Source organism: Colias croceus, chromosome 11, assembly GCF_905220415.1.
Source record: "Colias croceus chromosome 11, ilColCroc2.1".
NCBI classification, from domain to species: Eukaryota; Metazoa; Arthropoda; class Insecta; order Lepidoptera; family Pieridae; genus Colias; species Colias croceus.
In genome coordinates, this window is record NC_059547.1 from 4828373 (window position 1) to 4844595 (window position 16223).

Consider the following 16223-nt stretch of genomic DNA (forward strand, 5'->3'; position numbering starts at 1 on the left):
TGGTACATATTTCGCAATAAAAGGTAGCCTATGTCAAATCAAAATATCTCCATACCAAATTTCATGCAAATTGGTTCAGTAGTTTAGGCGATTATTTAGATTTAACCTTTAAAACTTTAAACCTTTAAATGGACCTTTATATGATAATATGAGAAAGAGCCGTATAATATTTAAAAATAAAATTCAGTGGTGTCAGAAAAATGAAGATCGTATTAAGATGAATATATTAGCTACATGCAGTAAAAACAAAAACTTCGTAAAATTTTGGCAAACTACAAAAAAGCTTAATGGTAGAGAGAGTAGATCGGTTTCTGTAGATGGTGTGCAAATGTCAGATCAGATTGCAGAGATATTTGCTAATAAATTCAAAACTAAGCCTCTCCCTGTCAAGAGTGTGCCCGGTGTTGAGACCGTCAATCACAACGAGCCAGTAACTATAGATAAGGAATCATGCATAAAATTTACTCATAAAGATGTTAAAAAAGCCATAAAAAGCATACAAAGGGGGAAATCACCCGGCTATGACGGTCTCAGCATTGAGCATATAATTTGGGGAAGTGAGAAGTTGGTCGAACATTTGTGCAACCTATACAACAAGTGCATAAAATATTCTTATTTGCCCAAAAATTTGATAAGAACAATAGTTGTGCCTATTGCTAAAAATAAAAGCGGTAATCTATAGGCGATTCGTCTAACTATAGGCCTATATCTTTAGGAACTATATTAAGTAAAGTGCTGGAGCGTCTTATTCATCCTGAAATACAGAGATCATTAAATATTAATGAAGCACAGTTTGGTTTTCGTCCTGGACTATCAACGGACGCCGCTATTTTTAGCCTAAAGAGTACCATAAATTATTATAAGCAACACAAAACATCGGTGTATGCTTGCTTTTTAGATCTTAGTAAAGCTTTTGATCTGGTAAATTATGGTATTCTTTGGGATAAACTGGAAGCAACAGGAGTTTCTTACAGTGTAGCGCGTCTGTTGAGATTCTGGTACGGAAATCAAACAAATTATGTCAGATGGGGCGACTCCATGTCTAGCGGGTATAGGTTAGAATGTGGAGTACGTCAAGGAGGGCTAACCTCTCCGGACCTGTTCAATCTCTATATAGATGGATTGATTGGCGAGCTCAGGGGAACCAGGGTTGGATGTCATCTTGGCGACGTGTGCGTAAACAATTTAAGTTATGCCGACGACATGGTTCTGCTGAGCCCCTCAATTAAGGGTCTGAGAAAACTACTCTCAATTTGTGAGAATTATGCTAATTCTCACGGCTTGAAGTATAACGCTTTAAAGACCGAATTGATGGTATTTAGATATGGACAGGGACCGGAGAGAATACCTGGGTTATTTTTGAATGGTTCTCCTGTTAAAATCGTGGAACAATTTAAATATTTGGGTCACATTTTGACGGGGGATCTAAGAGACGATTCAGATATTGAACGAGAGCGCAGGGCCCTTGCAGTCCGGAGCAACATGCTGGCGCGAAGATTTGCCAGGTGCACTACTGACGTTAAAAAATTGTTATTTAAAACATATTCCATGTGCATGTATACGTGTCAATTGTGGTGCAACTTCACAAATAAAGCGATTTCTTCATTGAGAGTGCAGTATAATAACGCATACAGACTCTTCATGAAACTGCCCAGGTTCTGTAGTGCATCTGGCATGTTTTTGGAGACGAGGGTCCCGGATTTCAGAGCTTTAATGAGATCTCGAATCGCAAATTTTTGGGAGAGAATGAGACGCTCCAGTAATAGTATTCTGGTGGCTGCCTCTAACTATTATGACAATCCAGTACTTCTGTACTGGTGCAAAGTTCACTCACCATATTATGCTAGGGATAAACCTATAAAGCCAAGAAAAAACTATAAATGATGCTCTAATTGTCTTTAATCTTAATCTTTTTTATATATTACTTTTATATGGGAACCCAACATTTCCTGAAATAAAACAATTTTATTTTTATTTTTTATTTATTTATTTTAGATTGAGTAACAGACAGACAGACAGAGTAACTTTCGCATTTATAATATTAGTATGGATTAGAAATAATTGTGTATTATCCCAGTAGTAAAGTTCTTAAAATTATGGGATTAATAATAAATGAATACATTTATAACGATGCATTCATCCGTTTTAAAGTTTATTTTTTAAATATATTTGTTAGCTCTAAATCTTACGTAATGTGACAAACGTAAAATAGTTCACTTCGTTGAAACGTTCCGAATAAAAATTCACTTGTGGAAATGAAGTTATAAAATCAGAGCCCTTTTTCCAAACTTCGAGAAAAAATGAAAGTTTGAATGAAAATTTCCAGCATAAATTTCCTTTTTATTTTCACCGATGTTACTTTTTCATATAATTCAAATCTAAATAACTTCTCTATTTTTGTATTTCCAATTTGGTCATATTTATATTTGAATGGAACGTAGACATGTAAAAGAGTTTATTACGCGAAGAAATTTACTTCGTAATAGTTAGGTTTCCTTTGATATTCTCTAAAATATGTTTTCAACAGGCTTCAATGACACTCGAAGGCTCAAATACTTACAACAATTTACTTCATTTTATCTAGCTTCATCACTTTGGGGGTTCTACGAACTAATTAAAATAATAAACGCAAAATAATTATAAAATGACATACTATGGATGTAATCTTTCACGCGTATACCACTGAACGGAAGATAATACTGCTGAATATAACATCTTATGTACTTATTAGAATATATGTACTTGCTTTTGTTTTTGAAATGAAACTTCTTTAGGCACGTAGAGAGTAAAATTTCAAGAAGTTTCACTGCAGACACGAGTGCTCGGCACACACGCTCTTTAATTTCTAGACAGCTTTATAATAAACAAAAAATATATGAATTATTAAAGCATTACAATATACACATACCTCTATTCGACACATATTTCGACAATTGGGTACGCGAATACAGCGTTATAATCGCCGACGTGTCCCTTACGACCGGTGGCTCGACCATGAGGATCGCTTCGCATCGCACGCGTAACGCTCCGCTCTCTGCCGGCGGGACGGACACGCGTAGCACTCGCCATGATGCGCGTAGACCCCCCGGCTGCGGCGCGCTCAGCTCCGTACGGTGCCATGGCTCTGGCTGTATAAAAAAGATTACATAGTTAAATGAAATATAGATAAATAGATAAATAAATAATATATCTGGCTGTATATAAAATTGGTTATAGTTAAATAAAAGCCATTAAAAAGTGCTATTTTATTAGGTAGAGTCCTAATGTAAGAAATAAAATATTGAAAATACACTAATTTTGACAGGATTTTTTTATTTCGTATGTTTGTGCAGTAACATATTCAGGTATAATATTCAACTTTACTCATAAAATAACACGATAAAGGATCCGAATACAATATGTAGCAAAGGTTTATATGTATAGTTTCGTACAAAGAATCCGCTTTCATATAGCTGGATTATATTAAAAACGTCAGACTTAAAACTCAGAATGTATAGCTCCACTTCTAACCAGTGTTCGTACAAGACAAGTGACTAATCTCCCAACTCATTTTCACACGATTTCCAACGTTACCTCATTCAAAAACATGTCATAACCGTCGAGTTATGCATACATCAAGTGGCTATCAGTCATCGATAACGCTGAGTATGTGCCGGCTAAGGACTATTACATAAAATATGTACCAACTTTTTGAATTTTAATTTTATCTTGTAGGCGGTAAATATGGTAGTAGAGAGCATGTAATATTGACATTTTTTGCATAATGTTTCATAAACTTTGCTGGTTTTTTTCCTATTTCTAAATATTGATATGGTTAAATCTTTAGCTACTTCATGTGATGCAATGAGAGAATGTTCTTGTATAAGTAGTATCAAGGATTGTTTGGCATTAATTACATTTTTTATTTCTTATTACATTAACCATGCAAAGATTTATATTTATCTTCTACACAATATTCAGCATACAGCGGGCTTACAATCTACACAAACACGTTTAAAAATCTCCGTGTGAAAATCCCTCCATAGGCACGTTAAGTCGGGCTTTCATCAGGCAAACTTCACGATTCCAAACAGCACTCGCTTACAGATTGCAATAGAACCATACGTGCATCAACGGACGGGAGTTTCATCACGTTACTTCCTTTTCATTTCACGCAATATCGAAGCAGAGCTCAAAGATTCAAGCCAATGGCGCGCTCTCAAGTAGCATAATAGCATTCAATTTATTTCAACAAAGACTCCGCTATCAAGATCGCTCCAAACGTCCTGTACTTGTAACTGAGATCTAAATAGTTGTTTTAAGTGGCGGTTTATCTAATTCGCCTTATAGGATTAAGCTTTTCAAAAACGCCGGACCTAAAAAGTATTATAAAAATATTGTGTATTTTACGCTGTATTTGTTCGCGTGGTGGAGTAAAACTTTGTCACTGCTCAATGGCTCGTTGTGAATAAACTTTTGCACTCTATATGTAATTAGAGTGAACTACAGGATAGTATTTAACTAGGCAGATTCAAAAATGCAGCAATGGAAAATTAATTAAACTCCTATTCCGACGTCTATTCCAAGACGTCTATTCCACGTGAAGCTAGCTATTTTTTTCATAATCTATACTAATATTAAAAAGCTGAAGAGTTTGTTTGTTTGAACGCGCTAATCTCAGGATCTACTAAAGCGATTTGAAAAATTATTTCAGTTTTAGATAGCCCATTTATCGAGGAAGGCTTCATTCATATAGGCTATATCATCACTCTAAGACCAACAAGAGCGGAGCAATGCGGTTGAAACCGCGGGGAACAGCTAGTACTTAAGAAAAACGTCGGTATATTATAATATATGAAATATGTAAGCATGCCACTAAAACATACCTTCATTTTTAATACTTAATTCACTAATCCATTAATCAAACTCAATAATAGTAAATACTATTTTACTGCATCCAATATGAACGTAAGAGGCAAACTAAATACTTTCCTACTAATGCGGAAGAAAGAGCATTCCGTTGTAATATATAAGGTATTTTAAGGCCGTTAGAGAAGATTTAGAGTGGCTTGGATGCTAAGTCTCTTAACAATGAGCTCTACCGGCAAACAAAACATTGGAAACTCCATTCAGAGTGGGTATTCTCTGTTATATATGTTCTTTGATGTAATTCATTGACAAATAGTATTATCGTATCTTAGCATTGTTGAAACAAGTTATAATATTATGAAGTCGTTGTTTTCGTTGTATTTCTCTTCATAATATGAAGGTTCTTTGATATTATAAACTAGTATTATAAAATAACTTTTAACATTTAGGTATGCTATAATAAATTTTTCTATTTTGTTCTGTTTACTATTATTAGTTGATTTATTAATTATAAAAAACTATTATTATTTTATTATTAAGAAATTACAAGGAGGTTATTAGAATAATATGTGTGTTGTACACACATATGCAAATATGTATATGTATAGTACCAGTATATATATTTATTTGTCCCTTTCTTAAGCTTTCAAAAACAAATTCTCATACAATAAAACTACCAATCTACACATTACACACCCAAAAGCTTTAATGATACCACAGATAATATAATACTTTAATAAAACCATACATAATAATTATAACATTTTACTAATACTGTATATAATATTGAAGGGCCAGCGTCTGATACATATCTAAGGTTGGGAGGTATTCCAATTTCTTAGCTTTCCATTGTATATGATCCAGGGGGAGTATGTCAGTGTAAAAAGCCAGACCCTCGTTTTATCCCCATTCACTTACGGGATTTAAGAAATTGAACCTAGCTCTCGCTTTAACATGAAGCAAAAGCTAAGAATTTTGAAATTATTTGCTCAAAGGAACGGTCGCTTCAATATTTATGTCCAAGATGTTATAGAATTTATATCGAAACCCCAACGAGTATGTGAAGCAAAAAGATAATCAATAAGAACATATAATCCATCAAAAAATAATTTGGAGTCATTCGAGCAAATTAATCTAACCTCATCTGAAATGTACTTCTTATTTTTTCATTCTTCTAAATAACAATGCCAATAATACAAAAACATCCTCTCATTTCTACCATGTCGAACAAAAAGGGCTAGTAACTTATTAAATGCTCATTTGTTTCAATTTGCCCAATAAATCTGGGAAACGCAATCGCTATAATTGATAGTGCCTAATCCAAATAGATTAGATTCCTGATTCCATTAGGGAGTATGAGAGTAAACAGTTAAATCGAGTTAGGCCATCTCTTGAGTGCATGCCATTCTGTGATACGAGATTTGCAGATAGACATGTAGATACTACGAGAACTTTGTACTAGTTTCCCATCAGAACAAGCCATAACTGTCTACATACATCCACTTTGATTACGTCATATTTTAAAGCATATATCAGCTTTAATACACGTTCCATTCGACATTGTACATGTGTTTATTTTATATTTACAAAATAAATATGTACACTGTAATTACACGCTCTCTATATGACACGTTAAATTAATATTGCTTCGTTTTAACTGCTTTTAAAATAAACGCGCAATATCGAGATCATATGAGGTTCCAGAAAGTAATTTAATGCATCGACAGATACTAGATGTTATAAATCGGTTCACATTAAAGTGTACATCGCAATATTTTCCATTCAGTAAAATAAATTGGAGTTTTCACAGCTGAAAATTACTTTTAATTAATAGAACTTTTGTTTAACAAACCTTTTGTATGTCGTTGTCGATATACCAATTTATATCCGACGGCGGCAATGAGTAGTCTGACGTACAGTTGAGGAGAATTTGTTCTCCCGGTTTCACTAATTTGGGAGCTCCGATTATAATTGGGTCCTTGTCCGGCATCGCTGGAAGGAAAATAGCTTTGAATATGTAAAGCACCGTAAGATCTTCCGACTTTGACGTAAGTTTATACGTAAACTGTATGAGCTAAATTAAGAGGAAATTGCTGAATGGTGGAGATAATTCTCGACAGGGACGTTAACATAAAGTGCCCTGAAATTGTATTACGAGAATATGTAAGTAATTAAAGTTTCAACAACCACCAAGCCTGATCACGCTAAATTTGCTTTAGCAGATATTCGAGCCGAGTTAAGATATGGATATTACAACGATGTAATGTTATTAGTTGCTCTTATCTAATTAAACTTTGCTTTGTTCAGGTGCAAATATGAACTTTAGTAAAACTTAATAATTTATATTGAGATAGTATTTCTTACACACAGGTGCGTTTTAATATGCTATTAATCTAACCTCTTTTGTATTATGCAATATTGTTTATGGTGTTTCTGAAGTTCAAATCTAAATTGGAAATTTTCAAAAAGAAGTTTTATATTTATCTGAGGTTGGTTAATCAATAGAACGTGTAGGTAATTCAAGGAAAGCATATACTGGCTGTAAAAAATTTATCGAGTAAAATAACATTTCCCCTCAGAAATGTTAAAATACGTATTCCATAGAGTTCGTTCAGTCAACAGATGAGAATATATTAAAAAAGTACTATAGCAAATAATATTCAACCGATTACAAAAAAACCCGAAAATAAATTTGCAAATCGCCCTATATCTGTATATATCATATTTTGAGCCGATTTGCAAACGGGAGCGAATTTCTCTCTTCAGAAGATTGGAAAGAATCACTATTATCGTAAATGCCACTGAATTTTGCTTGTGAATCCGGTACATTGGGGGCCTGAAGGCATTCTCTACATCCCAATCGTGCAATTTTACACTTTTCGGTTCGCTATCAAGGGCGATATTCGCATAACGGTATTCCTTTATGCTAGTGGATGTATATCGTTAACCAATTACGCCAAATGGCGTTGTATCTAAACACGTATAGATGCGTAATGCCCAAGTTTCGCCCGCATATCGTGACAACAAACTAAGACAAAGCAAACTAACCAACAACTGTCATGTGCTTAGTTTGTCGAGCGATCTGGAACTTGGGGCCTTCGGTCGATATTTCGCAGCTGTAGGCAGCTCTGGTGGCTAGTGGCGGGGGCATCACTCGCACCATGCAGGAGTCCACTTGACACTCGCCGCCTTGCACCATGATACCCGTTACGTTGAAAAGTCGGATCGGGGGCTGTTCACAAAAATACTTGATTAGTTTATTATCTGTATAAAGCGACTTCAAAGACGGAGGTTCTGTGTTCCATTAAAATGTAGGCCAATAATATGTAACTGAGCTAAAATTTAAATGTATACGTAAGGCATAAAAATTGATATTTTGATTTACCTACATCTGTCTTAAGAAAATAACGCCTTGGAAATACATTATTCATCTATGTATGATTGATTTTAATATTTATTTTGTGAGCGTTCAGAATAAGGTATGATATCTTAGACATTATATTTATTTAAACAAGTAGCATTAATACGTTTCCATTATAAACACAAGTATATACAATTTTCGTAACACATTCACCATTTACTTCACAGTAATTTACACACATTTACATAATAAAAGCTTTATGAAACAAGCTTTATTAAGTATATAGCTAGCGTCAGTTTCTCGATGCATTATTTTGCATATATTATACCACTTCACCTTCGCTTAATAACATACCTACGTGTTGATCACCTAAGCAAGAGCTAACTAACGTATACTTGTATAAAATAATTAAATCCTACCATGCTACTTCATATCTACACTAATATTATAAAGAGGAAAACTTTGTTTGTTTGTTTGATTGTAATGAATAGGCTCATAAACTACTGGACCGATTTTAAAAATTCTTTCACCATTCGAAAGCTACATTATCCACAAGTAACATAGGCTAGGTTTTATCCCGGAAATCCCACGGGAACGGGAACTATGCGGGTTTTTCTTTGAAAACGCGAGCGAAGCCGCAGGCGGAAAGCTAGTATTTCATAAAATATGAACGTTCTTCGAACCAGTGCTATAGAACGCTCATATTACAGTTCTGATAGCACCCTATTATTTTTCAGTGTTTTAAAATTTTGCACAAGGAACGGAATTTTTTTAATAGAAAGAAGTAAGAACTAAAAAAGTTTAAAATTAGTTAAATTCAAATTTGTACATTACGTAGATACAATGGTTTAGTAGAGATCGCTTTCAATTGATCGAAATTTTTAATAGAATATCGTTATTTAATCAACATTTACGAGAAACATAAACATTGAAATACATATGAAATCGGATATTTAAAAATCACAGTACCTGATATAGAAAAACAAGAATAAAACATTTCAACATGTACCAAAACTGTCGAAAACTTTTTTAATTACTCCTTTCCAAAGTTGTTTTAAATAAATTAACCTTTCCTTCTGACCGTATTCAATCTCTGACCAGCCTTTTACACGCTGACTTTACGAGCTAAAAACTTTTCAATGATATTTCAAATTGTAAAAGGTATTGATAGTTATTGTTTGATGTTACGACTGAAATTGTTATTATCTAATTGCTTTTGTAGGAATTTAATAACAACATAACTTTCCACTCGAAAGCTGTTGGACTATCCTGCTAAATGCAATGAACCTCTATCTCGATATAATAATAAGCAAAATATTCCATCGAGAGTCGAGCTATCCTGCTAAATACAACAGACCTCTCTCTACATGTAGTTATAAGAATAATCGATACATGCCTTTTGCGAAGGGTTATATCTGAATATCTCGTGCATGTCTCGGTACCATTTGACAGAATGCAGCTTCTGGTCGTCCATCTGGAAGTGGCAGCTGAGCTCTGCGGCTCGCCGCGGGTCTGCGTATAGAGGGACCTTCAGCTGTGTGATCTTGTGTGCTGATGCTATTGCTGAAAACAAAAGGATGTTATTTGTAATCGGTTGAAAACAGTGGGTATTTTGTCTTTTATTGGATATTTTATTGTTGCATATATTCAGATATTACATTACATTTCAGTTTGATATTTAGCCGGCATACGGATTCTTGACTATCAAACTGCAAATCTTCAAAGTAATATATGTGATAACACTTTGTTGATAAAAATAAAATATATTCCACATTGTTAGGTAGCAGCAACATTTGTAAAATTTTAATTTTTACCTAAATTCTTAGTCATACGACCATAAAATCTTGTTAACTTATTACATTTGTTCATTGTAACAAGGCCTAAGATAATAAACAAATATAAATTATTGTGTTAAAACATTAAGAAATAGTTATATATCCCTGAGTGACGCGGGAGTTGCTAGAAGGGTCATACTTCCACCTAAAGACATACTTTGAACAAACCTTAACTTCGCTAAAGTTAGTAGTCCTTTCAATTCACGAGTGCCAACCTAACTTGTGTTTATGTCGTCTCCACGCACACTGCATTAATGTAGCGACACACACATTCACATATAAACATACGCACACACATGCACACATATACATAATATTATTGTCTGCATATGTATCGACCACTATAAAGTAGATCTACTAGTGAATTGCAGTATAGCTTAACGATATGAATCGGTGTCAAATTATGGAGAAGACCATCTAATGTTATGTGGCAACGAATACAACCAAATTCAGTTAGTATTTTTGATAGTTATATAGTTTATGTTGAATTAGACCTTTCTTGAAGTTGTCTTCTCTATTTTATGATTTTGTAAAAGCATTGACAGTAACAATAATAACTCTAAACAATATTTGGATGAATACGCATAATTCTAAGAAGGCATACGGTAAAAATATACATGTACAATTAAATAAAACACACGAACAAAATATCCAACACAGTACCTAAAAAAAAACACGTCACATTTCTATCTCTCGTGAAAGTCGGTTGAAAAAAGATAACCTATTTTCCATCTTTATTCCAACAGAATAGCGGCATTACATTCTCTATGTAATATTTATACTGAGTCAGTAATCCTTTTCCCGGAGGATATAGATTACTGACTTTGATATAGATGTAAATATTTAAGTTTTAAATATGTATGTGTTTGTAACATGTTATTTTACTTTTTTAATGATTTATTGCCAAATATAATGTCGTTTTATTGTTCAGGCCTGCATACGGATATGAGCTTTTGTGTTTTAATTAAAATGTTTCTATGTCTATTGATATACCAAGATTTTAATTAAATAAGAAACCTATAATAAAACAATACAATGTAAAAAATATCAGCAACTGTTATTATCCATATTTCATTTTTTGTATTCCTACTTAAACAATCGTATTTAGTACAAATTAATAAAAAATAGCCTACCTAAACCTAGCTTAGCGCAAAAAAGTACAAGACGGTTTATTTAATTAATAAGGCAATGTATAAAGGTTCTTGATTATAAACTCCGACTCTATATGGAAATAAATTATACATCGAGAATTATACAAGATCAATTCAAAGCAGTATGCAGTCGTTTTTAATAGGAGCATCTGTTATTATATTGCATAATAAATAAGAATCTGTAGAGGCTTAAAGGATTTTTAATTAAAGGACACAGTGTGAATCGGAAGAGACGATGAAAAACGTCTTTAGATTATTTCCCGAGAAAAACTTGTGCCATCTGCAAACAAAACAATGAAATATCTAAATTAGTACCAAAATAATAACCTCAAAGAAAAAAGTTTTAAAGAAGCGTAATATTGAAGAAAATACGTAAATACGAATACAAATATTTAATGAATGGAATAAAAGGGGATCGCGGGAAATCTTAAGCATATTTTAATATCGTGACGCTTAAATACAAAACACTATTTTATTAAACGCAATAACTTCATAACTGGAACATTTATTCTATTCCATTATTATAAATCTCGCAAATACTGAGCAATAAGTATTTTTGTGCCGGCGCTTCATTATTTCGTTACAGATATTTCAAATTCGTTATTTTCTGCAAGTATCAAATTGTAGGTAAAATTATTTCGTTTTACATTTAGTCGTCAAGCATTTAATTTTTACAGATTTCAATGGAAAATTGAGATGTAAATAATATTTTAGCATCAATCTGAATTCTAACTCATGAGGATTGTTATGTACGCTACCTAATTAAAAAATAACTTTGTTATAGCTAGTTAGATATGTGTATTAATAATTATACATTTAGTTAATAAATTATTATAATTTAACATAGAAGTAAAATTGATAGTATGTTAAATAATAATGTACACATATGTTCATACTAAAATAAAACAAAAACTATTCAGAAAATCGGGTATATAAAGAGGGCGTAACACTTGGTTCTGTGTATCTATTTATCACAAGTCAAATCTGTAACTGAAAATCGGCTATACATTAACGTTTGGCATCTTGTTCCATTGTTCGAATGTGGAGATTAACCTAACCCACTACATTGGGCCATCCTAGGAGAGCGCTTAGCCGTGAATAGGCTAATGATAATAGATGAAACATTGCATACAGTGGATTAGTCAAAATGCCCGACTGTTTACTGCAGACCCAGATAACAGCTTATTGTAAGAATACGCAGTACTATAAACTACTATAGTCACGTAAATTATGCTTCTGATAGTATGACGGTATGTAACGGACGTGATTGTTGAATTATGGTTCTTGAATATTGATATATTAAGTTGAAGAGTACAAAATAATAATTATTATACGCCGTTTTTTAGAACGAAGCTCCTTATAACGCGATACTCTGGCTAAAGGGGCAAGACGAAAAATTCTATCGACTCTTTACTACAGCAAAAATGTATTCCATTCACTTATTTCATTAATCATTTTTATCCTAAATATTTATTTAATTATATCTCCGATACTACATATTTCAAAGGGAAAAGAACTTGGTTCCAATCGGATGTCCCAAATGTGACCTCAGACATTTTTTTTGTTTGAAATTGTGTGAGACCATTGTTATATTATTACATATTATGTTTGTTATTCTTTCATGCAAAACCACTATACGGATTAAGGTGTAATTTTTCGTAAAAAACTCGAATCGATTCGCTGTATTTAAACATTTTACATACTACCATTTGTATGTGAAGTTAGAAAAAAATGTTAACGTTCGCGTCACACACATTCCCTCGAGGTCTGTTTGCGCCACTTGCTGTTTTTTTTATGACTGACAACATAATACAAAAACCATGTAACTTTAAAATGTACTCGAGTTTCATTAAGAAGTTTATGTACGGAAATATATCAAATGTTTTAACTGTGAAATCAAAATTTCAGAGTATAAACCAGTAACTATTAATTAATCTATGACATAACTACATTTCAATAGATCTTTATTCATGCACTTTAAACACGATAGTTACTCACATAAATGTTTCGTTTAAAATAAATTAAATTTGAACAATGACATACCAAAAGACTAATCAAGGAGTTGCCGGAATCAATGCATAATAGTACGGGAGCTAGCAACGTTAAAAAAAAAGTCATTTTAGTATAGTTGGGTTTTTGATATACTGTTTCTCTTGTTATTTCGGTTAGAGTCCGGGCTGTCTGGCTGGCCGCAGTGGTTGCGTTTATTAGTGCGCATCTTATCTGCACAGGAAAATATCCTTAATTTAAAGTCATTTTTTAACGCGTAATTTTTAATCTTTTGCCTTTAGATAGATCCACCAGACATAATTTTTTTATTGCAAGACGTTTTTTTCGTTGTAAAATAGGTGCCATACGCAATTTTTATTTCAAAATAACTAAAATGTCATCGAAATAAGTGAAATTACATCAACATGAGTCCGCTTAAAAGGTAAGTAATAACTTTATTATTTATATTATATTATCCTTTTTTAATACTTATATTGAATAATTAGTAAACTAATATTTTTAATAGATGGTTTCATATTTATTACACTTTTGGGTATAAATATGAATTTGATGATATTTGGTTTTTATCAAGTTTACATTAACGTCCTATTTGAGGTTCGTTGGGAAAAAGGAGGCGATATGGTAGATTGTTGCAATAAAACTGTAAATAGTAAAATGAATATTATAGATAGTATAAGTAACACAGTGATTACTTATCCTTCACTGGGACTCATGTTGATGGAATTTCACTTATTTCGATGATATTTTAATTATTTTGAAACAAAAATTGCGTCTGGCACCTATTTAACAACGAAAAAAACGTCTTGCAATAAAAAATGTATGTCTAATGGATCTATCTAAAGGCAAACGATTAAAAATTACGCGTTAAAAAATGACTTTAAATTAAGGATATTTTCCTGTGCAGATAAGATGCGCACTAATAAACGCAACCACTGCGGCCAGCCAGACAGCCCGGACTGTAACCGAAATAGCAAGAGGAACAACATATCAAAGAACCAACTATACTAAAATGCTCACTTGTCAACGTTGCTACCTCCTAGAATATAAATAAACCATGTCTATTATGCTTCAACCTTTTCTACAATAGGTAATTATATCGTACATTACACACAGTCCTAAAATAATATAGAAGTAAAATTATAATTTATATTGTGTACACAATTTACCTAATTACACGCCGTGATCCCGTGGCGGGGTTAATGATTTAATAAAATACCAAACTCATCTAGGCAATGTTAATTTAATTTAACAACTGTTTTTTACACATGTTGGCGTTTTAATTACTATTTTAGGTTAAGCTCGTAACTTTAAACGAATAGTAGAGCATGAGTAGAGCAATGTCAAACTTATTGTTATTTATTCAAAAGAGTTTTGACCAACGTCCTTTGGTAAAATTAATATATTTGACTGCAAAAATGAGCCAAAAACGTTATTGACTAACTAAGGGCTACTAAGGGCGTCGGTCGAAAACGTTTAAGACTGATGATTATGTGTTATTCAAATATGCCAAGTATCACCAAAATACATTCAGTGATTTTCGCGTGAAAGAGTAACAAACATACCATACACCCATCTTACAAACTTTCGTGTTAAAAATAATACAACATATTATATTATGGATTAAAAAAGGTAATATATTATATCCCTACTATTATATTATAAATGCGAAAGTAACTTTGTCTGTCTGTCTGTCACGCTTTCCGGCTTAAACCTCTCAACCGATTTAGATGAAATTTGGCACAGACAATCTTTAGACCCTGAGAAAGAACATAGGCTACCTTTTATTGCGAAATATGTACCACGGGCGAAGCCGGGGCGGCGGATAGCTAGTATATATATATTTTATATATTTATTATTGTAGAGTTTACTTAAAATTGTACATAAAAATAGGTTGACGTAAATAAACTTTGAAATAATTGGACGAGTAATGCAGAGCTCAAGAGAAAAATGGAGATACTCAAAGAAAATATTTTATTTCACCCTGCTGTCCATTTTAACTTGAAATTCTTTACTAATTGTTGTAATGTAATTAATTATTTTTCTTAACAGTGGTCTTTTTATACGTTCGTAACATGTTAGACAGTAAACAATTATGTTTTTCTTCGAATACTTGAAGAGTGTTAATGAAGGAGTACAGTAAATGAGAACAATTAAAAGAAAAATATTATATCAAAGAAACAAGCACTTAACCTTCAAAGAAAACATAATATTTACATTACATTTATTATATTCTTAGAATAGTAATTGTCAGAGACGATTTTTCAATAACATTTAATAAATAAAGAATGCTAACATTCCCAATGTCACAATGATTCTTGTAATTAAACATGGATCTGAAACATTTATGTCACTTGTGAAAGTACGAGCGTAATGAATTTTCTGAAAAGCAATAAGCGAAGACAGCGGGACAGAAAAAAGCAAATCAACTTTAGGAGAAGTTTGATATTCCTTTTGCAAAATTAATTTTCACTATTTGAATGTAAGCTGTATTCCTTGTTTCGTTATTAGAATAAATACGTTTCAATTATCTTATTTTTGTTTATTCTTGCTTCTGTTTCTGTTTACTTTGCTTGCTAAATTTAAATTATTAAGCTATTGCATAGCTTCTATCGCGGCGTTGAGCGCGGGGACCGAATCCAGAAATAGCGTAACGAAAAACCTCACGCTCCCCACTCCGACAGGCACGGAGGTGTGGGTTGAAGGCATGCTATGCAATAGCTTTACCGCGGCAGTCCCCGAGTGCCACCTGTTTTTGTTTTTATATAAATATATCTCTTAAAGATTGTTGTTAATCAATGGTACTATAATTAGTGTAAGTACAAGAGTTACTCTGTTTCATACTTCTATAATTTGCTGCATAATTAGGCCGCACAAAAACTATTGAAGAAATCCGGAATAAATAAACTATTATGATGATATATATTTAAACTAGGTCATATTGTAGAACGAGTAAAATACAATAAAAATTAAAATATAGGGTCATAACATAGCCTATAAGCCCTTTGTGACAAAATATA

At 32.7% G+C, this 16223-nt stretch overlaps 1 protein-coding gene across 1 annotated transcript in view; it reads right to left on the bottom strand.

Annotated features, from left to right (window-relative positions):
* LOC123695540 overlaps positions 1-16223 on the bottom strand; it is a 45548-nt gene that overhangs the window by 3048 nt on the left and 26277 nt on the right. The window contains exons 2-5 of the mRNA XM_045641417.1: positions 9606-9772; positions 7897-8080; positions 6701-6840; positions 2909-3128 (exon numbers count right to left, since the gene is read on the bottom strand). Of these exons, the coding sequence (XP_045497373.1) occupies positions 2909-3128; positions 6701-6840; positions 7897-8080; positions 9606-9772 (711 nt within the window). The remainder of the gene's footprint in view (positions 1-2908; positions 3129-6700; positions 6841-7896; positions 8081-9605; positions 9773-16223) is intronic.